Here is a 25,197-nt window from a genome sequence, read left to right as displayed (position 1 = left end):
TAACCAAGGACGTTTGGTGGGGTGTGGGAGTGCCATCATGGTAGCTAGGGTGATTTGTGGGGGGATGTAAACTCTTATTGGTCACCGCTTTCTTGAGAATAGGGAAGATCTTATCCCTTGTAGCTAGATTGTAATTTTTGGATTGTATTACAATATTACCACTGTTGTATCGGGATATGGAAGCATTTGCATTGCAGAAGGGACAGAGAGATACAGATAGTTTGAGGCCATAAGGAGTTTTTCTTGTACTGGTGATTCGAAGCATGGAATAAAAGACATTCCACCATTGTGCATGTTTTTTGGAGTAGAAGAAGAGGTCATTGGTTAATATACCCTTACAGGTGCAGAAATATGGGTCTGAGATAAGTGTTTCCGTGCGGGTTTTGAGTAGCTGGTGTTTGTGTCTTTTGGATGCATTTTTGGATAGATGAGTTGGGTATTTCATGGTGAAGGCATGGAGACCTGAGGGTTCTAGTTTTGTTTCTATTATATGATGAGAAAGGGTACCTCTGGGGAGTAAATATGACCCTCAAGGAAGAAGGAGAAAAACAAAGTTATCTATGTTCTTATCACTGCGTTAATGCACTTTACATGAGAGTGCGTCACTTGGTTGAAAGGAATTGCTTTGGAAATACACATTAAGGCAGGTAAAGCTAAACACACATATGGACCCAGGCCTCTTTTGTACTATAAGTAACCTGTGAGGCTAAGAGTGGTGCCTTGTCGCGCGCTCAGTCTTAAGTGAAAATGAATGAGATAAGAAGTCATGAAAAGGCGTCTTATCAGGGTCTTGGATAAGGTTGTCCGATTGGCGTCCACAGCAGTATATAAGGGGCCTCTACTCATTGGTTATTCCTGCGATACTGCGTCAAAGAGGAAACCATGAAGTGGCTGCTGCTCCTGGGGCTGGTGGCCTTCTCCGAGTGCCTGGTCAAGTGAGTATTATTTGGAGTCAGTGTGCTGAACTTTCATGAGATCAGAGCTTAGACAGAGCCTGGTGACCTCTCCGAGTGCCTGGTCCAGCGAGTATTTACTCTGAACCCCTCAGTGTGCTGTAGGGTCGTGAGATGGGAGCTTCAAGAGAATCTCCTGTCCCTCCCTGAGTGCCGGGTCCAGTGAGTATTACTCAGAGTCAGTATGCAGTACTTTCATGAGATGGGAGCTTTCAGAGAGCCTGGTGACCCCCTCTGAGTGCCTTGTCCAGTGAGTATGTAAATGTAAATGTAAATGTCAAGGTATTTGTAGAGCGCACTGTCACCAAGCGGTTTCCTGGCGCTATTACTCATACCGCTGAGGAACCCATCCTGGCTTTCCCTGTGAAGTGTCCACTCCTGGGCACCCCCAGGGTGAAGGCCAGGCATCCTAGCGCTGTTGGGGCCGGTGTGGAGATTAAGCAAGCTATTGCCCAGAGTTGCAGCTTGGGGCCCATGATTGGAATAGGCACCGAGGCGAGAATTGTCAGGTCCGAGGAAATTGAGCCCAAGACCCGCCAAGGTGGGTATTGAACCCTGGTCCCGGGCCAAACCTCTGCATCAGGGTCTGCCGCTCTAACCATTGAGCCACACTCCTCCACACTCCTCCTCCAGTATGTTCTATGAATCCCTCCATGTGCTGTAGGGTGATGAGATGGGAGCTTTGAGAACCTGGTCAAGTGAGTATTTGCTATGAGTCCCTCAGTGGGCTGTAGAGTCATAGGGTTTGAGAGAGACTGAAGCTTTGAGAGAACCTATCATTGGTCAGTGCTGGGAGACCAATTGCCAGAGAATAAAGGACATGTTTGGACTTGTGTGTTTAATCGCACAGGTATTTAGGTACTGTACAGTACAGTACTTGCAGAGATTAGAAGTAAGTACTACCCACAGGTATTGACCACACTTCAAACAGTGTTGAGCAGTGACATGACATATGTCACTGATGAAATATTGAAAGCCACTGCAAGGGTACTGCCCAATAACCCTGGTATATGTAAGGGTACTGCCCAATAACTCTTTGCCCTGTAAGGGTACTGCCCAATAACCCCTGGACCTATAAGGGTACTGCCCAAATCGCTCGGTAAGGGTACTACCGAAAAACCCTGTACCTGCGAGGGTGAAGCCCAATAACCCCTGTACCTGTAAGGGTATTGCCCAATAACCCCTGTAAGAGTACCTACCAATAACTCCTGTACCTGTTTTGTGTTTTGATACTGCCCCATAACTCCTGTACCTGTAAGGGCACTGCCCAATAACTCTTGTATCTGTAAGGGCACTAGCCAGTAACCCCTGTACCTTTAAGGGTACTGCCTAATAACCCCTGTACCTGTAAGGGTACTGGCCAAATAAACCCTTTACCTGTAAGTCTGTTGCATTAATAACCCTGTAACTGTAAGTGTATTGCCCACTAACCCCTGTACCTGGAAGTATATTGCCTTAATAACCTTGCAACTGTAAGGGTACTGCCTAATGACCCCTGTAAGAGTACCGCCCAATAACCCCAGTACCTGTAAGGGTATAGCTCAATAACCCTGTACTTGTAAGGGTACTGCCAAATAACCCCTGTACTTGTAGGGGTACTGCCCAATAACCCCTGTACTTGTAAGGGCACTGCTCAATAACCCTTGTAGCTGTAAGGGCACTGCCTAATAACCCTTGTACCTGTAAGGGTACTGTCCAATACCCACTGTACCTGTAAGGGCACTGCCCAATAACGCCTGTGCCTGTAAGGTTACTGCCCACTAACTCTGTAATAGTAAAGGTACTGCCCAATAACGCCTGCACCTGTAAGGGTACTGCCCAATGACTCTGTAGCAGTAAGGGTACTGCCAATAACCCCTTTACTTGTAATGGTACTGCCCACTAACCCATGTACCTGCAAGGGTCCTGCCCAATAACCCCTGTACCTGTAAGAGTACTGCATATAAACCTGTGTATCTGTAAGGGTGTTGCCCAATGTCCCATGTAACAGTAAGGGCACTGCCCAAAAACCCTTGTACCTCTAAGGGTACTTCCGAATAACCCCTGTAACAGTAAGGGTACTGCACAATAACCCCTGTACCTGTAAGTATGCTGACCTAATAACGCTGTACAGTAAGGGTACTGCCATGGTACTCTATTAGACCTTAGTGCAGATTTTGAGTCCTTTGGACGGGTACTATGTAACACACACAGCAGTTACCCGGAGTACCCTTCCGCCACACCCTAAATCAGGCCCTTAGGTTTAAAATATATATTGGAACATTGCTCTTACTGGGACACATTTATACATATTTTTTATATGGTCTCTTTGGACTCCTGGAAGGCCTATCTGGTTAGGGAAGTGAGGGCACTGCCCACAGCCACATCAGAGGGGCATTCAACACCCTTAATTAATGGAGCAAACGTATTTAACACCAGGGAAGAGAGGACACTGCCCACACAAACACACACATTAGAATAGACACGTGACAAGCATCATTAACGGAGAAGAGGTATTTAACACCATGGAAGTCAGGACAATGCCCACACTTACACACATGCACACACACGTACACAAACCCACATACACACACACACACACACATGGGGAGGGGACATGTGACATGCATCATTAACAGAGCACAGTTATTTAACACCAGGGAAGTGAGGACACTGCCCACAGACACACACACGCCTAAGTGGGGGTTCACTGATAGAATGTCGACGCCCAAAATATCTCCGTACACAAACATCGAGTCATAAATATTGAAGTAAAAAAAATCAACATCCTATATTTATAATGGTAAGGAAAAAATACAGAGAAACATAATATTGATATAAAAAATATAGATGTACAAAATATTGATTTTTTATTTTTATAGAAAAATAATATTAAATATATGAACTAATAAAATTAACTTTGAAAAATTATTTAGACTTAGTATACATTTTGAGAAATATAAGAGAAAACATTTAAACATACATATATAACATGTAATATATATATTTCTATTTACTTCAAAACAATTAATAAACTATTCATTTTAATTTATATTTATAAATTTATAAATATATATTTTTTACAAATATATATATTTATTTACATACACTAATGACATAAAATCTAATATAAAACATTATATTATTAATTAAAACAGCAAAATATTTAAGAGTCTTTAAACTTAAATTCTGCACTCCATTGAGTGCAACAGTAGGGAACGTGTTGGATAGCCAAGGAGTAAAAATTACTATTACCATTCCAGTTAGTGCAACAGTAGGGAAAATGTTGGACAGCTGACTAGTAAAAGTTACTAATCCCTCTCCAGTGAGTGCAACAGTTGGGAAAGTGTTGGATAGCGAAGGGGTAAAAGATTACTATTCCCACTCGAATGTATGACGTTACAACGCATACTTTTACAACGCCTACCTTTACATCGCAAGTTTTACAACGCATACCATTACAACGCATAATGCTTTTGGGCGCTGGATAGTGAATAGTTTAATTTACTATTCCAACTCCAGTCCCCGTGGATAGTAGGGAAGGTGTTGGATAGTACATTAAACCTATTCCCTATCCTAGAGCGCCCCCAAGCGCTATGCGTTGTAATAGTTTGCGTTGTAAAAGTTTCGTTGTAATGGTAGTTCGTTGTAAAAGTTTTGTTGTAAAGGTTGTTCACCTTCCCACTCCAGTGAGTTCAACAGTAGGGAACGTGTTGGATAGCACGGAGTAAACATTGCTATTCCCACTCCAGTGAGTTCAACAATAGGGAAAGTGTTGGATAGCAGAGGGGTAAAAATGAATATCTCCATTGGAGTCAGTTCAAAATTAAAAACAAACAATTGTCTCCGTTTCCAGTACAAACCCGCATGCACAGACCACCACGGATGGGTCCAGTGCATTGGATGTGTGCATCATGAGGCCCTTTTACACAAATGGGATAGAGCTGAGCAGCGCCATATCTATAAACAATACGGCGCTCTTTATCCCTCTTATATCACTGGCATGCGTGATGTTGCCTAACGCCAATGCAAGCACCCTTACACCATAATACAAGGCTGCTTGCAATATGGGCATGGTTTGTTGGTGCAGGAAGGAACACTTTCCTTCCTAAAAACAATCCTTAGAGGCACATTTCTCATTTAATGCCTGATGCTGAATCAGCCCACATGGAAAGAGGAAGTAACAACGGTAAATAAAGATATTTCGTCTTGTTACACCATGATTGGGGTGGCGCACTAGCTTGGCGCAATCCCAAGTGTATTGCTTTCAGTAAATATGGGGTTGCGTCAAATTCCATGAGGAGATGCAGAGGAACGCTCATGCTCGACCCAAGGAATGCCCCCACTATGAAATGTACTGCAACACAGCACAAGACACTGTGTTGTATTTCAATTCTTTAGAAAGTCAAGTCAAGTCAAGTCAAAACAAGCTTTATTCGATTACATTTAAAATCATAAAAGTAACAGACAACATGTATTTAAAAATTGATTTACAATTTGATAAAATTCATTACAATTTGATAAATTCATGTGGGTTACAAAAACAGAACAGTTCAGTAAAATTCATAAAGGTTAAAAAGCAAGCCGGGAATCATAATAATAAAATCACCCTTCCAGTTGTCTCGGGGATAGCATCCTGGACCTAGTGCGCATAGCGGCGACCAGGAAGCTAGCAACCCCGAGAATTGTCCTGATGCTGCCTAATAACTGAAGGTAAAGTAGAGCAGGCCGTACCTGAACAAAACCTGCATCTCTTAAAATGGGTGCCAAAAACCTCAACCTACTCGCTTTGTAGTGGCTACAAAACATGATGAAATGCATGAGGCTTTGGTCAGAAAAATTGTCACAGCTACACGGGGTAGATTCATCAGGAACACCCCACACGGGAAGATCGCCCAAGGAGTATTGGATTAAATTGAACCTAAATCTAATAAGCAGGTGACGATGGTAAGGTCTGCTCACGATTTTAGAAAGTCACACAAGGAGGTGCAAATTACTCCGGGGTGTGGGGGCGGGAGGGTTTAGATCTTACTTACAAAGGTTTAGTGAATCTGGAGCCAGACTTGTAGAGAAGTCTGTTTGTTCCATTGCCTGTAATGCAAGCCGCAGACATAGCGCATTGTAATCAGGGCACAGTGATATAATATCACCTCCAGATACACATGTGCACACCCTTTTAATGCAGCAGGAGGAAGCTAACAAAACATGTGCAGACACACACTGCCCCATTTCAAAGGGCATGGAGTCAAAGACACTCCCTGCCGGATGTATTTTGAGGTCTCTTTGTAGTGCAATTTATAAGCGGCTGCAATGCAAAACCCCCATTGACAATGTTTAAAAGCCCTTTTATGAGTCAGAAAAGTAGTGAACCTCCAAGGAGGCTTTGGTCAACCTCAAAGGAAGCTGTCGTGAACCTCGAAGGAGGCTGTCGTGAACCTCAAAAGAAGCTGTAGTGAACCTCAAAGGAGGCTGTGGTGAACCTCAAAGGAGGCTGTGGTGAAGCTCAAGGAAGGCTGTAGTGAAGCTCAAAGGAAGCTTTGGTGAAACGCAAGGGAGGCTGTGGTGAACCTCAAAGGGAGGCTGTAGTGAACCTCAAAGGAGGCTGTGGTTAACCTCAAAGGAGGCTGTAGTGAACCTCAAAGGAGGCCGTGGTGAACCTCAAAGGAGGCTGTGGTGAACCTTAAAGGGGGCTGTAGTAAACCTCAAAGGATGCTGTGGTGAACCTCGAAGGAGGCTGTGGTGAACCTCAAAAGAAGCTGTAGTGAACCTCAAAGGAGGCTGTGGTGAACCTCAAAGGAGGCTGTGGTGAACCTCAAAGGAGGCTGTGGTGAAGCTCAAAGAAGGCTGTAGTGAAGCTCAAAGGAAGCTTTGGTGAAACGCAAGGGAGGCTGTGGTGAACCTCAAAAGGAGGCTGTAGTGAACCTCAAAGGAGGCCGTGGTGAACCTCAAAGGAGGCTGTGGTGAACCTCAAAGGAGGCTGTGGTGAACCTCAAAGGAGGCTGTGGTGAACCTCGAAGGAGACTGTAGTGAACCTCAAAGGAGGCTGTGGTGAAGCTCAAAGGAGGCTGTGGTGAACCTCAAAGGAGGCTGTGGTGAACCTCAAAGGAAGCTGTGGTAACCTCAAAGGAAGCTGTGGTGAACCTCAAAGGAGGCTGTGGTGAACCTCAAAGGAGGCTGTGGTGAACTTCAAAGGAGGTTGTAGTGGACCTCCCAGTGTGCGGTTCACACCCTGTGAGACCTCTTCAGCTCCCGGGTAACATTGTATGCCACAATCCTTCCAAAGTGAGGGAGAATGAACAGTAGACACATTCAGATGGTGGTGTTTTACAATAAAAGTGTATTTATTATGAACACAATATCTTTAAATGTAAATATCAGTACTATGCTAGTGATAACTGAAATCTGAACATTTATAACTCAACAGAACCAAGGAAAGCCCTCCCATGCCTCTCCACCTTTACCTAGACCTTTTGGTCTAGAATGCCTTTCTATTATTAAAGAGTTTCTTTAGCTCACGATTACTCATCTGCTTCCTTTAGTTGTCACCAGCTTTCCCTTCATACTTTACTTTGCTCCTGGTCCTGTCATTGGATTGCAGTCTCTCAGCAGCATGTCCACCTCAGCACCTGGTCCGTGTGTCTGACCCCGCCCCTTCTGGCTCTTTGTTATACTTTAGCTTCCGATGATTTTCTAGGGAGAGCAGAAGGAGTATTGCTCCTCTTTACATTTGTAGATACCTCTGTGCTTGAATAATGCTGTCTTGCAGAAGTGCATAAAAGGCAACGATATAACAACTTTCAGTGGCAGCTCTTCCTTCAAGGCGGAGGAGCGTTGCCCCACTGCCTTCAAGCAGAAAAAGAAAGGAAAAAATTAAATGATAATAGCATAATGTTATTATCATTGTATTCTGTCCTAAAGCAGCGTCAGCTTACAGGAGGGTGCGAATGCGGCTGAAGAGCAGGGGAGGAGGGTACAGCCCTCCTAGGTGTGCAATGACCATTTGGTCGGCCCTCTTGTGCCACCCAAAACAGTCATGCACGTTTTCAGTGTCCTCCATGCAGGCGGTGTTACAGCCTGCTAGGAGAACATGTCAATTCCTCCAGCTCCTGGCAGAGCGCTGTGTCACGGCACTCACACCAATAACAACACTGCATTGTAGCATTGTAATTGGTCAGGGGAGCCTGTGTGCCGGGTGCTTCCTGTTCCTGGAAGACGAGAGCAGGAGCAGAGACGCAGGATCTGGCAGAAGGTATGTTTTTAGTTTTTACAATTATGACCCACGCGCCGCCTCACCCCACAGCGCCAAGCCTGCCTCACCACCCATGAGCCGTGCTGGCTGCCACTGGCAACTTTGCTTCCTTCCAAGCTAATTCTGTTCACGGCGGGGTGGCCTTGTGGCTGCAAACACCACATGCAGCATAGAGAGATGGGACATTCATTTAAAGTGTCAAAATGGGTATTCAAAAATAAAACATGGACAGAACACACTTATTATCATTGCCATTTGAATACTGGGGGGCATATCTACAACCCCTATCGCCACCACAACTTCACTTTCACAGACATTGCGGTGGTGATAGGGGCTGCACCTGATGTACAAGGCAGCGTTAAGCTACTTAAGGTGGCTTAAGACTGCCTTGTCCAAAGGCCCCCTTTCATGCTATGGTTAGCATGAAAAGGATGGGCAGAGCGTGTTGTGGTGGGCGTTCCGCCGCAACACCATTCATTTTGACGCTACCCCCTATGTACAAGGGTGTCATACATAGGAGGAAGCACAGAAAACTAAGACCAGGTAAACCCTGGCCTTAACTTGGCAAAACTAGGAGAAATGCATTCTTTATCCTTTTGCTTTTTCCATGTGTGCTGCCTTGTGCAGCACACATGGAAATAAGTAAAATGCCATGGTTTGTTTACATAGAAGAAGGTGTTCCTTCCTGTACATAAACCAACCTTTTAAAAAAATCAATTTTGTCACTTTTATGTGTGCTGCATGAAGCAGCACACATGAAAGTGACAGAATGGCATGTCTAGTTTTGTTACACATAAACAATCATCCCCTGTATGCAGACACCCTTGCACTCTTGTTCAAGGGACCCTGCGTTGGCGCTAAGTTGCTAAACTTAGCACCATTGCAGGGGAAAATGCGATGCTGCACCACATCCTTGTAAATATGGTGTAGCCTTGGGTTTCAAAAGTGGCGGAGCGCAGCGTTAAACCAAGGAGGCTAACACCGCTCTCCGCCACTTCCTTGTACATATCCCCCTGTGTTTTTAGGAGACTGATTCCCCATTCTGAATGAAGTAAAACCACATGAATAAACACACACATGGGCCGATTCACAGAACTAACTTAAGACAAAATCCTAAACTTACTACTTTTGGTATTCACAGAAGTTAGGATTTTGTCTTAAGTCTGTCTTAAGTTTGTGTTAAGACAAAATCCTAACTTCTGTGAATACCAAAAGTAGTAAGTTTAGGATTTTGTCTTAAGTTAGTTCTGTGAATCGGGCCCTAAGTGCTATATCACAATGTTTCCTCTCTCCGGTATGGATACATTTGACTCTATCACTTACTTTTTAGGATTCCCCTACAGAAAGGGAAATCTATGAGGGAACAGATGAGAGAAGATGGAACTCTGAAGGAATTTCTGAAGTCGCACAACATAGACCGAGCTAACAAATATTTGCCAGTCTTGGACGCTGACGCACTCTACGAGCCCATGATCAACTATTTCGACGTAAGTGAAAAACTCCAGTGTTTTGTCCTTTTTTTGATTACATCATGCACTAGGAGAGGGTCTTTAACACTCAGGCAAGTGCTGCAAAGATTACTGCCCTCCTACTGAATCTTTACACTTTGTGCAAGGAACACCAGACAGCATCATGGCCCCAGGACAACAAACTCCAGACCACACACTTTTTAAAACACTTAAGTTTTTGCACCCTATTTTTGCAACAAAAAAATTTAGTCTGACTAAAGCAGACTAACATAAGCCCCACTTGATGAAAATCTAAGTTGAAGATGTTCTAAAGAGTTTAGAAAAAATAGAGAACTTAGTTTGAATTGTAGGTTCTGGCGGCACTTACTTAACCTCACATTCAACACTTTCACATTTGTATTTTAAAATACCCCCTTCCACAATATACCCTCCAGTTGCACACACTATCAGGGCCGGACTGGCTACCGGGCGTTTTGGCATGCTGCCGAGCTGGGGGCTGGTTTCGTTGATGGGGAACTGTGTGTGCTGAATGAAATTAATTTTGCTTTGTTTATTTCGAAGCACACGCAGGTCTCCATCAACGAAATTAGCCCCGCCGCAGTGACATCAGCCCCCAGCTCGGCAGCATGCCCAAATGCCCGGTAGCCAGTCCGGCCCTGCACACTATCTTCTCTACACACTCTTCCTTCCCAGGTTTATGACCTTGTGGATTACTAAAGGCCTGGTTACTAGTTTCATAGGATATAATGGAGTTGTAATTTGAGGGATGGGATATCAATTATGTTAGTGATGGAGTAACCGGTAGGCAGACAAAATATCGAGTTTTAAATATCGACATACAATAATGTCGATGTTTAAATATCGAAGGGACATAATATAGAAGGTAAGTTATATCGATATGTTTAATATCGATGTTAGTAATATCTATGTTACTAATATCGATGTTACTAATATCGAATCGATGTTAGTAATATCGATGTTACTAATATCGATTTTTGTATGATTTTCTATGTATATTATTATGTATTTAATTTGTATTTATGTAATTTAAGTAAATGTTGTATTTTAGTACTGTTAAGGGGTCTGGGTTTATAGGGGAATAGGGTGGGAAGTAATTTAATTATAGTACATTAATTATTAGGAATTATACATTAATTTTAATTAATTGGTAATTAATGTTTATTAATTAGTAATTCATTTTAATTAATTGATTAATTGATAATTATGTTCTGTAGCGGGTAATGGGTTTATAGGGCAATAGGGTGGGAAGTAATTTAATTACAGTAAATTAATTATTAATTATTAGGAATTATAACTTAATTTTAATTAATTGGTAATTCATTTTTATCAATTGGTAATACATTTTAATTAATTGATTAATTGATAATTATGTTCTGTAGCGGGTTATGGGTTTATAGGGGAATAGGGTGGGAAGTAATTTAAATGTAATTAAGTAATATTTATTTTAATTCATTGTTTAGTAAATATTATTATTGTTAATTAATTATTAATTTGTAATTTATTATTATTAATTGGTATTCATTATTAATTCATTTTTACTTAATTATTTATTGCTAATCATGTTTTTAATAATTATGTATTGGTATTTGTAAATAGTTTATATTTATTTAATAATTAATTTTTGTATTATTTTAAATTATTAATTTATTTATAAGTATGTTATTTTTACCTTCTACGCTATCCAACACTTTCCCTACTGTTGCACTCTCTGGAGTGGGAACAGTAATTTTTACCCCTACGCTATCCAACACTTTCCCTACTGTTGCACACTCTGGAGTGGGAATGGTAATTTTTACCCCTACGCTATCCAACACTTTCCCTACTGTTGCACTCTCTGGAGTTGGAATTGTAATTTTTACCCCTACGCTATCCAATACTTTCCCTACTGTTGCACTCTCTGGAGTTGGAATAGTACTTTTTACCCCTACGCTATCCAACACTTTCCCTTCTGTTGCACTAACTGGAGTTGGAATAGTAATTTTTACCCCTATGGTATCCAATACTTTCCCTACTGTTGCACTCTCTGGAGTTGGAATAGTACTTTTTACCCCTACGCTATCCAACACTTTCCCTTCTGTTGCACTAACTGGAGTTGGAATAGTAATTTTTACCCCTACGTTATCCAACACTTTCCCTACTGTTGCACTCTCTGGAGTGAGAATAGTCATTTTTACCCCTACGCTATCCAACACTTTCCCTACTGCTGCACTCTCTGGAGTGAGAATAGTAATTTTTACCCCTCCGCTATCCAACATTTTCCTTACTGTTGTTTTTTGGGGAGTTGGAATAGTATTTTATTCCCTCTGTTACTTAATATTTTTTGTATTGTTTTAGTTAATGTAGTATATAATTAATTGCAAAAATATTTTTTTAAAAATGTATTTATTTTAATTTTTATTTATGTTATAATTTTATGTGTATAGATGCATTTGTAATATATAATATTTTTAATTATTTATAAGTTATTACAATAAATATTACAACTGATCATTAAGTATATATATTATATATTATATTTATATGTTTAATTATTTTTTTAATTACATTATGTATATGACTTATTAATTTTAAATAATATAATATATTTTGTACTATGTTTACTATATATTTAAGTATTTTTTAATCAATTTTACTTTTTTTTTTTTAAAACGATATTTTTGACATCAATATTTTTTTGGTGAACCTTTTTATAGATAGGATGTCGATATTGTTGACATCGATATTATTGTCCGATATTTTTGTAGGTGGATATTTAGTCTTTCTATATTTTGTCATAGATCCTCTTTCAGTCAATGCAATGCAAGAAGGGATCTTTCTGCACTAAGATATGGCGCAGGTCCACCCTGCTACAGCGGTGGCACATTTCCAGCAGCCTAGTGCCAATGCAGGCACCATTGCAGCACGCTGCAAGGAGGCTTAGGTTAAAGGAATTGTATTTTGTGCAGAAAAGGGCTCCTACCTTCATAAAAACAATCTCTTAAGGTTTTTTCTTCTTTCTACGTGTGCAGCAGAATTCAGAATAATGGAACACCTCCCCAATGTTTGGATGGCCCAAAGCAAAGTGACCCAAGGCGGCGACTTGTGCTGTCTTGCGCTACTCCAGATTTACTAAGCCACGCAGAGCCATGCAAGGTGCTGCTGAGCCGAGGCACAGTAACTCTTACTTAAGGACTTGTGTTGCCCTTGCGTCACCTTGCCTGATGCAAGGGCAATGCAAGCCCTTGATAAACAGAGCACCAGATCTCAGGGACGGTGACGGAGAGCAGTCGCGGGCTTCAGAGGGATAGTGTGAGGGGCTGGAGCTCATAAGTCAGCAGTCAACAAACAGACACCCTCCAGCAATGCTTGTTTTTTGATAACAAGAAGGACTTTTATTCATGCAGCAGAATTAATTACTACACAATTGGGTTTGCAAATACAGAGTGTAAACTCTTGATGGAGATTCTCGCCACCTGTGCACAGTACACCCCTCCTACCTCGAGGCTCTATACCCGACCAGATGACCCCTTTCACTGTAGTCCCACCAGCTTCCAGCAGAGGCATGTACTAGGCTCTGGTGAAGAAAACATTCCCCACACGTCATAAAATGGGCTAACAGCAACTTACCTCTTACCCCGTTGTGAGCAGACATAGGACCCTGACCCTGACCCTGAATGCATGTTACTGCTTTGCAGGTCTGAGATGTGTGCTCCACGCTGTGACCCTCCTGGTCCCTGACCAGGCAGATAATATGTCCTTGTAGACATCTGCAAGGCCCTAGGGCCCCCTAAGACCCACGTCCTGGTCCATTTTGAGAGCCTGGCTGCTGACATGACACAGCTTCAGTTCACTGCATGTGATTTGTAGTGACTGTTGTTTTGTTTGCGCATTCGATTTCATTTTAAATGTAGTAAATCAATTTCTACAAGAAAATGTCAACCAATTGCAGACTGGAGAGGCATACACCCACATACAATGAGGAATAAGCACACACCATTAGTGAAACACCTCTAGTCTGGCTTCCTTCATTATTCCTTTGTCAAAAAAGTTCCTGCATCATTTGGGATGTTGAAAAAATGTGTGTGGGAAAACAGCAAAGGGACCTCATAGCCAACACGGTGCCCGATTCAGAGTTTGATGGACAAGTTACTCTGCTGCAAACATGACGGATACTCCACCCACCGTATTGCACGTGCCATAGGATGCAATGCACTTGTAATAAGATGTACATTTGTCACCAAACTCCTAAGTATCTTTGTTTTTAAATGTCCATTACAGCAGCTCTTCACTCCTCAATTGGCCACAGAACTTATTTGAGGATGGATTCTATAAACCTACTGACGGCCATTCATACTATATCCAGAAGATATCCAGATAAACTAGATATAATTCTCCAAAGACATTGTCGAAAGAGGTAATTTTCCAAATGTGGGTATTGATAGACGTTTGCAGGAGACAATGGGGAAAAATCAACGAGAAGTGTGGTGTAAAACATTTGCATCAAAAGGGAATCCTTTAATTCATTTTGGCATCTCCTGGCTAAGACTCCATTAGTGGAATATTCTCCATCATGCTATACCCAGTGGAGGTTCTTCTAGATTCAGCACTTCCTTCAGAAATGAAAGACTTTATTATCACCAATCAGCTCAACATCAGGCATTAAGGCGCTTTTCAACATGCAGGTAAATTAAGAGTGTGAATGACATCTGGTAAAGCTAATAACCAGTCTCCACCTTAAGTTTCTATGTGTCTTCTCAAGAATTCAGAACATGCTTGAGAAGTAACGAAAGATCCCTAACCAGGAACTCCCCATATCCTTGTGACAATTAATTCAAAAAAATAGATTTCATTGAAGATAGTTTTTCTGACAATTTCATTTATCCAAGTTGAAGGTTGACCTAGGAAAACATTCCAACACAATCACATCCTTTCTTCAGACCTGAGTGGATCACTTCAGTAGGTAAAGTTTCATCTTTATCGCTATGAGATTTGGGTGAGGTATTATCTGTAAAGTGTCTTGTGTTTTCTAATTTGCTGAATAAGAAATTGACTTTACCATTGGAGAGGTGAAGAGAAGGTACATTGTAAAATGAGAAAGAAATTAGAGAGAATAATATCATTCACTAGTAACATCAAAGCAGTTCCCCATGGACAGATGGATTTATTTTAGAGAATAGTTTGTAGACAGAGGATCACAAGTTACATTTTTTGTGCAATAGTGGAAATGGGACACAAGAGTTGTAGGTCTAGAGATGATGAGTGGAGGTTGTGGCGTGGTCCATCCAAGAGTCCCAGGCTCATCCCCTTGTAAGTATCTGATTGGGCATCTGGCGCACGACGCGAGAAGAACGCATGGCCCATTGGATGATCACTGATCAGACACTTGCCCAGTGCTGGTTCAGGTCTGCCCTGCTCTGCCTGTCTTCTATGCTGGAGTTACAGATGGGTAAGGGTCACACTATTTCACAAGGGTCTCACAATTTCACAAGGGTCTCAGATTTTCTCAACAAAGTACACCTCGTTTAGCTCCTCACCCCACTTTAGACAACAATCTGACTTTGCGTAGGGTAATCTGATGTTAAACTGTTGCTCTTCTAACTATTGGAAAAAGTGAGCAGCGAGCACTAGTGGAAAACACCACTTGTACTCACTGTTCCAGTCCTTGCATCTTGTATCTGTCATGAAGCGCTTCAGAATGTATTACAAAGTAGCTAAAGTTTCCAAATGGTTTATATTAGGAATTACCTTTAAAATAATCTTCTTCTTGCCCAACAGACCACTTATTACGGCACCATCTCCATTGGGACCCCACCCCAGGACTTCAAAGTGATCTTTGACACCGGTTCGGCCAATCTCTGGGTCCCCTCTGTGTATTGCTCAAGCCCGGCTTGCTGTGAGTATCTCTTGAGGGCAACAAATGCACTAATAGTAGTACTCATATTCCATCAGCTGCAGATTCACCGGTGATCAGACCAGCTCCTGAGGTTCACCAGCGCTCCAGCACCAGTCGCTCCTCAACATTTCCAGCATTTTGTAGAATGACCAGCCACAAGCTCCCTGGCCAATCACAACAGACCCTCTCTGGCACTGCTGGAGCTCATGTTTGTGCAAGCCATACATACCACCCTCTTCCTCATGAATCTCCGCCAGTCACAGCAGGAGAGTCTCCAAAGCTAATAATCCCACAACACAGGCCATGGGAGTGACTAGAGTTCACACCTGGATGTCAGCCATAGTGATATGTGCATCAAAGGGTTAATCCCGGGCTCCCAGCCCTACTCTTTATAATTCCCTTACCAGCCCCATCTCCTTCCTGACCTGTGTCAAGGCCCTTTCCTTGTGATATCTCACTGAATCGAAGAGCACTCATTCAAGGGTACAGGGGAAGCCTATTTCTCCCCTCCCCAGTGTGTCCCTGTCCGTCCACTGGAATGCAGCAGTACACACATCTTGTCCGGGGCATCACTCTATCTCCTCATGTCCTCTCCATGCAGACCCGGATCCCCCAAAATGGAACCCAGGGTGCTCCATGTAATGTACCATTACAAATACCCTTACTCTCAGTGCATGTACACAGCATAAACCCTGTCCAACACTGTTACCTGCATGCATTGTGCTTCCTCAGGTACACAAAGACTCAGATAGGAACGTCACAGTATCTAGCAGGACGACCTTCATACACAGTTGCCGAAGGGCTCATAGGATGGTAACTCATGTCTCGCTCACCTGCTAGACACATGTACTTTATTGTACATAATTACTCTGCATCTCAGTCCTGAGCCGGTTGAAAAAGCAATTAAAAGATCAGCTGGGCATTTTGTATTAGGTCCAGTCGAAAGTAGCCAGTTGTACGAAAATACTGTGATGCTCGTCCTTCCCTTCCACAATGTTTTAAGTATGTGTTATTATTGTAATGTTTCCTTTGCGACTGATTTGTGGAATCCTATACTGCTCCTTCGCTGTAGCTGTGAATCATGATGAAGAATTTGTTGTATGTTATTGTAACAAGCTGCTGCATGAATTGTCTATTTTTATACTTCTTATTTTATTATAATTGGTGTTTTTTATTGCTTTTATGACAGAAGCTGTGGAAATAAAGCTTATACAACAACATACACTCAGAACAGACATTCACTCTGAGTACATTGCAGAGCACTTTAGCCTTTCTCTACTGTGTCACTCGCATGCACACATACACCCAGCACATACATTGTCCATGGGTGTTCTGCACAACACTGCACCCTTTACTTCCCGCAGGTGCACATACACCCGCTGCATTCTCTTACCATGCATGCACTGCACAGCACTATATCCTTCATGAACTGCACTACCTACAGGTACAAAAATGCTCAGTAAATGCACAGTCAATACACACACAGCACTTTCCTATGCCTGTATTGCACCCCTAGCAGATACAAGTACATCCAGCACAGAGTCACCACTCCTGAACTGTCAAGCACTTCACATCCATCTAATGTAGGTCAAATGGTGCGTTAAGCACAAAGAAGCGAAACTTTAGAAAAATGAGTGAACCTCTAGGCATCACTGCAATGGCACATGGTAAAAAGAACTTGTTCACGTCTACAGACCACTACACGGTATTCTGCCACCACAGAGCTTGTGCTGCTTAACTCTTAGTGACGGGGTAGCCTTCCACCACTATGAGGGTAGCACTTTGGTCACCCCTCCTGGTCCAACAAGACAACAATCCTTGAGGCAGAAGTCTATGTCAGGGCGCACATGTATGATCCTTGTTTGCCCATGGCAACTTAAACCAGCATTAGGCATCCGGGCATCAGTACAGTTGGGCTCTCAGGGCAGGCGGGCATGTCCATTACCATAAAAGGACTTTTTCATCCCAACACCATGAGATCCAGGCACCAATCCATGCACTAATACACCTATCTTTTCGAAGCTGATCTGAACCACTTGACAGCCTTCTATACTCAAGCTTTTTAAATGGGTTCCTCTGCTGGCTTTAAAAGTGAAGAGATTCCAGTAATTCCTGTAAGCATCCACACCATGAGTGCAGTCTACAATCTTCTCCTAGATGGGGTGTATTCCCTTTTGGCTCTGACATTTGATGCCAACATTGGGGAAGTCAGATAGGAAAGTCTCAAGACTTTTCTTCCGAATTGAATAGCATTCTTGTGATCTCTAAATTAAATGGAGAGTGTCCCCAAGCAGGTAAACTCCCCCAGTCTTGAAGTAGTGGAAGACCAGTCACTCACTGTAGTTCCTGATGTTCATCAACATGTATTGACCTTTATCCTTTTTCCACCACTGAAAGAGGTGGCTTACGAAGCCTCACAAATGGAGGGCAGTCTAGATAATGACTACCTTCACCTCCTGATCTTTGAGGTTAATTTCTTCTTCCAAAAAGGTTAGTGGTCAAGGACAGTAGTACTGTCTTGCTGACCAATAAAATGCCATATAAAACCCTCATAAAGTTTGTGGTGCTCAAGTGCTGGGTCAGGGCCTGCTACTGGTGGAAAGATGTAGCTAACCTCTACTGTATCTCTATATAGGAAGAAGGGGGAAGATGGACAGACAAAATATGCAACATAATTGGAGCCTCTAAGTGGTAATCTTGCTCCCCTTGCTTCCACTTATACTCTAGTGGGAAAATGTCCTCTTTTGGATTATTGGCCTCTCTGGGGACTTGAATGGGGAAAGGCCAGCTAAATGCCTCCTAGGGCAAGAATCTTTTTGAGAGAGCCCTCAGCTTTGGATTTATTTTTTGTGTCCCCATTTGCCTTAGATTCACCTTCCATAGCACGCCTGTAAGATAGCTTGCCCTTGTGCCAGTGAAGGAACTTCTGATATTGCCTTCAGCTTTGTTGTGTGGCTTGAATGTAGAGACAATATTCCCTAGCTGTTTTATCAAAAAGGCATCCCTGAATCAATGTGCCAGGCTACAGTGAAATAAGATCCGTACATTTTGGGCCCAGTTTTATCAAATGAAATCTGTTTTTTTTGTGGAAATTGCACTGTTATCTACCTCTGGGCTCAACAGGATAACATTTCAGGTACGATTAGGGAGCCCAGTTCCTTAGTCTCCTCCACCAGGTCTAAAGTCTTAGGGGACCAGCCAAGTCCGGTAGCTTCTTTTGACACAAGAACTGCTTCACAGAAAAATAGATTTTCTGTTGTCAGTTTCAGGAGCTGTCACAACTTTACACTCCAAGTTTTTGACTTGGGTATTCTGCCTTCAGGCTACCGCAGAATTTCTTGTCTAATGGATAACTAAGGCATCTCGCCGCATGACTGATGGCTTTGTCTACAGATTTGTATTTGAAAACTAGGAATGGTGTACATTCTCTGAGTCCAGTATGTTTGAGGGATTTGTATCCTCTGCTTTCCTATCTATGTTTTGTCTAGTTCTCTTGGGCTCTGGGGCTGGTCACCCTGGTTGATTAGTTTCTTGACCCCCATCGGAGTGACCCTGGGAGTCTTCACAATCAGATTTGTCATAGAAGGATAAGGGATCCCTTTCATGAGAGGAGTCTAGGGTGACAGTGTCACCAGAGCATCCAGCGGTCTCTCTAGCATATGGTTTCCATTCACTAAGAATTCCTTCTAGATCCTGTCAAAGGCGTCTCCTGTAGAGGGTTGCTCCACTTCCTTTTTGCTTTCACCTTGGCTTGTGCTGGCTCAGATGGCCTCCATGATTTTAGGTCTTCCCCCCAGTGAAGCAGTTCAGGATGGCTTGCAGTTCTGCCTTTCGATGTTCAGAATAAGTCAGACCTACCCTTTTTACTGACCCATCCATTGCTTCCAAAAAGCAGACATCACGAGGAATTATTCCTACCTCCTTCTGCATGAGTATTCCATCAATGTTTTCATTTTTAGCAGAGCAGCTGACCAGTTATCAGAGATGCTGTTTTATAGGTGGGTAAACAATATTATTAAAAAAGAAGGAAATCCTCAGGAATGTTTGTACCTGGTATTGGTGTTCAGCAGACACCACAATGGTAGAACCATGGTCTTGTTAACACTATGGGGCTAGATTTACTAACATTTTGATTCATGGTTGGGACACATTTGTTGTGCAGCAACAACACAAAATTCTAGCTGATATTTACACAGCCATGGAACCAGGGATTTGCACCATCTTGCATGACTTTGAAAAGAAATGTAACGCAACAAAGCAGCTTTCTCTGCATTGCATTATATTTCACTCTGGAAGGTGTTTAATGGGTAGATTATGGGAGTTATTGTGCATCCACCCATGGATTTAATGCTGTTAGACCGGTCAGCCTTAGGGTGGTCTTGCCCCAAAAGTTTTAGCTACTTACCTTCCATTTTTGTGGGATTTTTGCTTTGTTGGCCTTAGGACTCTGTGCACTATACCGTTGATAATTAGTGCTAAAGTTCTTGTGCACACTCCGCTAAACATGATTTGATTGGTATACACCTTGTGCCATATTTTATTTACTTTGTAGTCCTTTGCGGAGTGGTAAAACCTTGTACCCACGGCCTGGGGAGGCAGGTAAACCCATGCACTTCAAAGAACCTTTCCAGAAGCTTTTCCCATCTTCTAGAAGAAGGGCAGTACAAAAATAACACATTCAGCCCACTCTTAAATTCACTCTTGGATCTGTTAAAGGGCTCTCAGAGGACTGCCTGCTGCTTTGACCTGCTGTGCACTCCATCAGACTGGTGCTGTACCTTGGAAGGACTGATTTGCTGCCTGGAGCCTGCCTTCAACACTCAGAGACCAGCTCTGCTGTTGATCCCTGCGTCTACACCTGCACTCAAGACTACCATAAGTGACTCCAAGGGCTTGTTTTCTAGCCTCATGTTCAGAGACACAGGAACATAACAGGCTCCCACCATCTTGAACCCACACCTGAGTGAGTCCTGAACAACCAAGATGTGTCCCACCAGACCTACACCCTTGGTTGTGGAGCTAATGGTGCCCAGATGGCCATTTTTCATAACTGTGCACAAACAAAATTTGGCCAAAATGTGCCCTGAGACCCAGGAGGAGACTAGGACCAGCCTGCTTGTTTATTCACTTGAGGTACATCGCAGTTAGGATTGACTTTGCAACTTCTCCGGTTATATTCTGCCCTGTAGCAGTCAATCCGTTTCAGTGGTCCTTTGCCAAAGCATTATCCAACCTCATGGAACTATCTTTGGCTCCAGCCTTCTGCCTTGACCTGGCAAAGGGTGAACAACCTTTACAACAAAACTTTTACAACGAACTACCATTACAACGAAACTTTTACAACGCAAACTATTACAACGCACAGCGCTTGGGGGCGCTCTAGGATAGGGAATAGGTTTAATGTACTATCCAACACCTTCCCTACTATCCACGGGGACTGGAGTTGGAATAGTAAATTAAACTATTCACTATCCAGCGCCCAAAAGCATTATGCGTTGTAATGGTATGCGTTGTAAAACTTGCGATGTAAAGGTAGGCGTTGTAAAAGTATGCGTTGTAACGTCATACATCCTTGGCAAAGGAGGAAAGATTTTGAGCACACTGTTTCTCGATGTCCACAAGAGGTGTGATAATGTGTATTAATGATTTCTAGATGATCACCTTGGTACGAAGCTCACTTGGGATGCATTACAAAGGGAATGACCTTCTATAGAATGGTCATGTTTGTGTTAATCAGGTAAATCGATCTATAACTCTGACAGAGGAACGGATCCTTCCTCAACTTGGCTAGTAGCACATGGGTGGACTTTTCTGGGGTCCAGGGTGCAGGTGGCTCCTGCTGCCTTAAAAGCTTTCTAAAGGATGAATGCTATAAATGTTTTCTAAGCTTCGCAGAATTCACCAGGGAAGCCATCATTCTCAGGCAACTTACAAGTAGAAAATCCAATATGGCCCTTGTGATCTGTCCCTAGAGATCTATCCACCAATCAGGGCTCTTTCCTCATCTCATAGGACTGGCCAGTGCTGAGATTATTCAAAGAAATGTTCTAATTGCGAGGTATCTGTGCCTATCGTGCCATATAGTTCAACAAAACATGATGCAAACACCTTGACTATGTCTATAGAGTGGGTGTGTTAAAGCCTCTGTCTCAGCTGCAATGGACACATTTGCTTCACTTTGCTGTAATTGTACTGCAGCTGATCTGCTTGCTTTACATTGATGCTCCTAGTGTCATTGTTTCAGTTTTCCTAAAGCTCACTCTGCCTGTTCTTTGAAATATTCCATGCAGCAGGAGGTACCATAAGAAGAGTTGTAGAGTCCATGTGTGTTGACAGATATTGCTCAGGTCTTCGTCACCCATCAAGTCTGTCAACACAGATCTGCTAATCCGACTCTAAGTATCAGGATGTCCTGGCCTCTCTAGGATGGGGTCGGGAGCAATGATGTGTGGTGGTCGCATGGGCTTCAAAGGATTTTGTGGAAGCTCCAGGAGCCTTATGAGTCTTGAGGGGATCAGCAATGCTCTGAGGCACACCAGGTGCACTGGAGAACTGATGAGTCTAGGTGCTTCACATCCTCAGGTGTGTCCCCACCACCAGCTACTCCTTCTACACATCTGCTTATCTGGCTGCACACAGGTAGGGGGAGAGAGTGAGGTTATATCTGAATCTGCCTTGTTAGCCATACGGTGGAGTTTTCCATCTCCCCCTTCAGCTTCACCAGTCTGCAGTCCAGGTTGCATGCCCTCTCCAATCTGGGTACTATAAGAGTGGCAGAACCTCAAAGAGTCAGGTAGGGTCCCTGTTCCAGCACTTCCAAACTCAGTTGCAATGCTAAAATGAGTGAATGGTGAGTCTGATTCTGCAGAGTTTCTGAAGGAGCTAATAATACTTCTGTCTGTTCTAATGATCTGAAACTTTCATTGGACCTTACATTTCTACTAGAAAAGAGGACTTCTGTAGTCACATAATAATAGCACACACTGGGGAGTTTATCAAGCTTTGTCAATGACTTATGTGGTCTTTCTGGTGATTGAGAATAATGAATCTTTCTTGTCTCCACAGTAAACCACAATAGGTTTGACCCCTCCAGCTCTTCCAGCTTCCAGTCTACCAATGAAAATCTTTCAATTCATTATGGCAAAGGGAGCATGACTGGGGTCATTGGATATGACACTGTCCAGGTAAGAACAGACCAAGGCGTGTGACCTGCTAAGGAAAGCTAGGTATTGTATTATAGTAATCTAGTATAGTATAATTGTGTTATATGATCCTCTCTGACCCTTCAAAAATGGTGTAACTAGTGGTGGCAGAATTAGATCCCTTTGAGATATTTGAGTGAAATTACATACACTTTCATTCATTCAAGTAACAATGGTGGTTGCATTAGGAGTTTGAGACGGTTGTATGACATAACAACGCATGCTTTTACCACGCATGCTGTTACAACGTAGTTTTTACAACGCATGCTGTTACAACGCATAGCGCTTTGGGGTGCTGGATAGTGAATAGTTTAATTTACTATTCCAACTCCAGTCCCTGTGGATAGTAGGGAAGGTGTTGGACAGTAAATTAAAACGTCCCTATCCTAGAGCACCCCCCAGCGCAATGCGTTGTAATGGTTTTCGTTGTAAAACCTGCGTTGTAAAAGCACTGCATTGTAAAAGTTTTGTTTTAAAGGATGTTTCCCGTTTGAGACGCTATCCTTACTGAGCGAGGGGTCTGCTGGTGGGTGGTGTTACAGCGGTAATGTACCATGTATTTCCCAGGGCTGTATGTGATTTCATAGAAAAACTATTTCATAGAATACCATCACTGAGAATCCATTACACTTAAACTACTTAATGGAAATCTGCAGCATGAATGGCATGTGCAATTTCATAGAAACTAATTCATAGAATGACTTCCTTCTCAAATTGGCTCTTGCACACTTAGATTTAAGGTGTAAATGAAATGGCTGCAGGTCTTACTTCTCAAAAGCATTTTTGTCAGAGGTATTTATTTCTGTGATTTTCTTCAGGGGACATTATTTCAGATTTATATTGTCAAATAATTATGCTCTTACCTCGCGGACCCCTCAACATCCATTAACACCATCCATCCCTGACCCCTTCTCACCCTCTAAACACCATTATTCCTTGCCCTCTAAAAAGCCCTAACACACCTAACTACACCCATTCATGACCTCTAAACTCAACCTATCCCTGAACCCTAAAAGCGCTTTTTACCCCTAAACTCCACTCATCTGCAAACACTAAAACTCCCACACCACAGCCAAACTACACCCATTTTTAATCCCTAAATCCCCATTCGTGCACACTAAACCCCCTTTCAATTCCTAAACGCAAACATCCCTGAACCCTTAAATCCCATCACAACCACCACCAATGAACCCTAAAAGAACCTGATCACTCGAAAAACCAACCACTATGTCCCCTAAAAAACCCTCACCAGCCCTAAACTTCACCCATTGCTGAACCCTTACAATGCCCTCTCCACACAAAACCCCACCCAGTCCTGAACCCTAAAACTCTTTCAGCCCATAAACTCTACTATCCCTGATCCCTATTACCCCTCATTTCTCAATCTAAAAATCCCTTCCCCATCCTTAAACTGAACCTTAAAAACCCTCACCACCACTAAACTTTGCCCATCTTGAACCCTAAAAACTCCTCAACATTCCTAAACTCAACCCATCCCAAACCCTTAAACCTCTCACCACCTCTAAATGCCAATTACTTTCTAAACACTAAAAACCCCTCACCACCATAAACTTCAACCATATCTGATCCCTAAAAATTACCTCTTCACCATTCCTGTACTCTAAAAACCCCTTTCCACGACTGTACTTCACCCATCCTTGACCCCTACAAACCCCTGGTCACTCCTAAAATCACCCATCCTTGTATGCAAATTCCCCTCCCTACTCATAGACTATACCCAGGTTCAATGTAATTTTGGAATTTTTCTTAAATGTATCTATCCATCAAAATGGTACCTTTAGTTTTCGATTTACTTTTATTTCTTTAAAATGGTATTCCCTTAAAATTGGGTTTCCATGATTTGGTTTCCTCCAGTATGGTTTCTCAATTTTTGGTTTTCCATTAATTCACATACATCATTTGCCAGAACAAAGGTGTTATGATCAAGCTGTTATCTGTGGTCTCACAATGCAGAGAGATGGAAGGGGTTGTCCTGAAGGATGTCACAAGTATCAAGACATGGTTGAAACACACGCACTCCACGTGCCATACCCTGGATGAAAGTGCTTTACCACAATCTAGCTACAGAAACCCACTCGACCAATTGCCAAATATTCTGTCAGATAACCTAACCGGTCTGTGCCACACAATTACATCACAGCTAAAAGTGGATCATCAATGCCAGCTCCACTTGCCATAAAATTCTGTCACAGCAGATGTGGTTTAGTAGGTGGATTTTTAACTTTAAAGCACAGGGACATGAGTTCTACTCTCTATTGTGGACCTTCAGCACAAATTGAGTGAAACTGTACAAGTCACTTCATCCCCATGTACAGACCATCAAATTCTAATGTTAAGTCAAACATATTGGTGTGACATAATAGAGCTATGGTATACTCTTCTGCAGCACTCTTGCTCCTCCTTCAATAAACAAATATATTTCCTTGAAGCA

At 42.6% G+C, this 25,197-nt stretch overlaps 1 protein-coding gene across 1 annotated transcript in view; it reads left to right on the top strand.

Moving 5' to 3' along the window:
* Positions 1-820: 820 nt before the first annotated feature.
* The window catches only part of LOC144773643 (pepsin A-like), a 39,914-nt gene continuing 15,537 nt past the window's right edge, over positions 821-25,197 (top strand). Inside the window, exons 1-4 of the mRNA XM_078658791.1 lie at positions 821-935; positions 9,512-9,668; positions 15,426-15,543; positions 22,609-22,727. Coding sequence (XP_078514917.1) covers positions 883-935; positions 9,512-9,668; positions 15,426-15,543; positions 22,609-22,727 — 447 coding nt within the window. The 5' untranslated portion in view covers positions 821-882. The remainder of the gene's footprint in view (positions 936-9,511; positions 9,669-15,425; positions 15,544-22,608; positions 22,728-25,197) is intronic.

This window comes from Lissotriton helveticus, chromosome 8 (genome assembly GCF_964261635.1).
Source record: "Lissotriton helveticus chromosome 8, aLisHel1.1, whole genome shotgun sequence".
NCBI lineage: Eukaryota > Metazoa > Chordata > Amphibia > Caudata > Salamandridae > Lissotriton > Lissotriton helveticus.
Note: the sequence above shows the minus strand (reverse complement) of the source record. Positions and strands in the feature narration are given on the sequence as shown.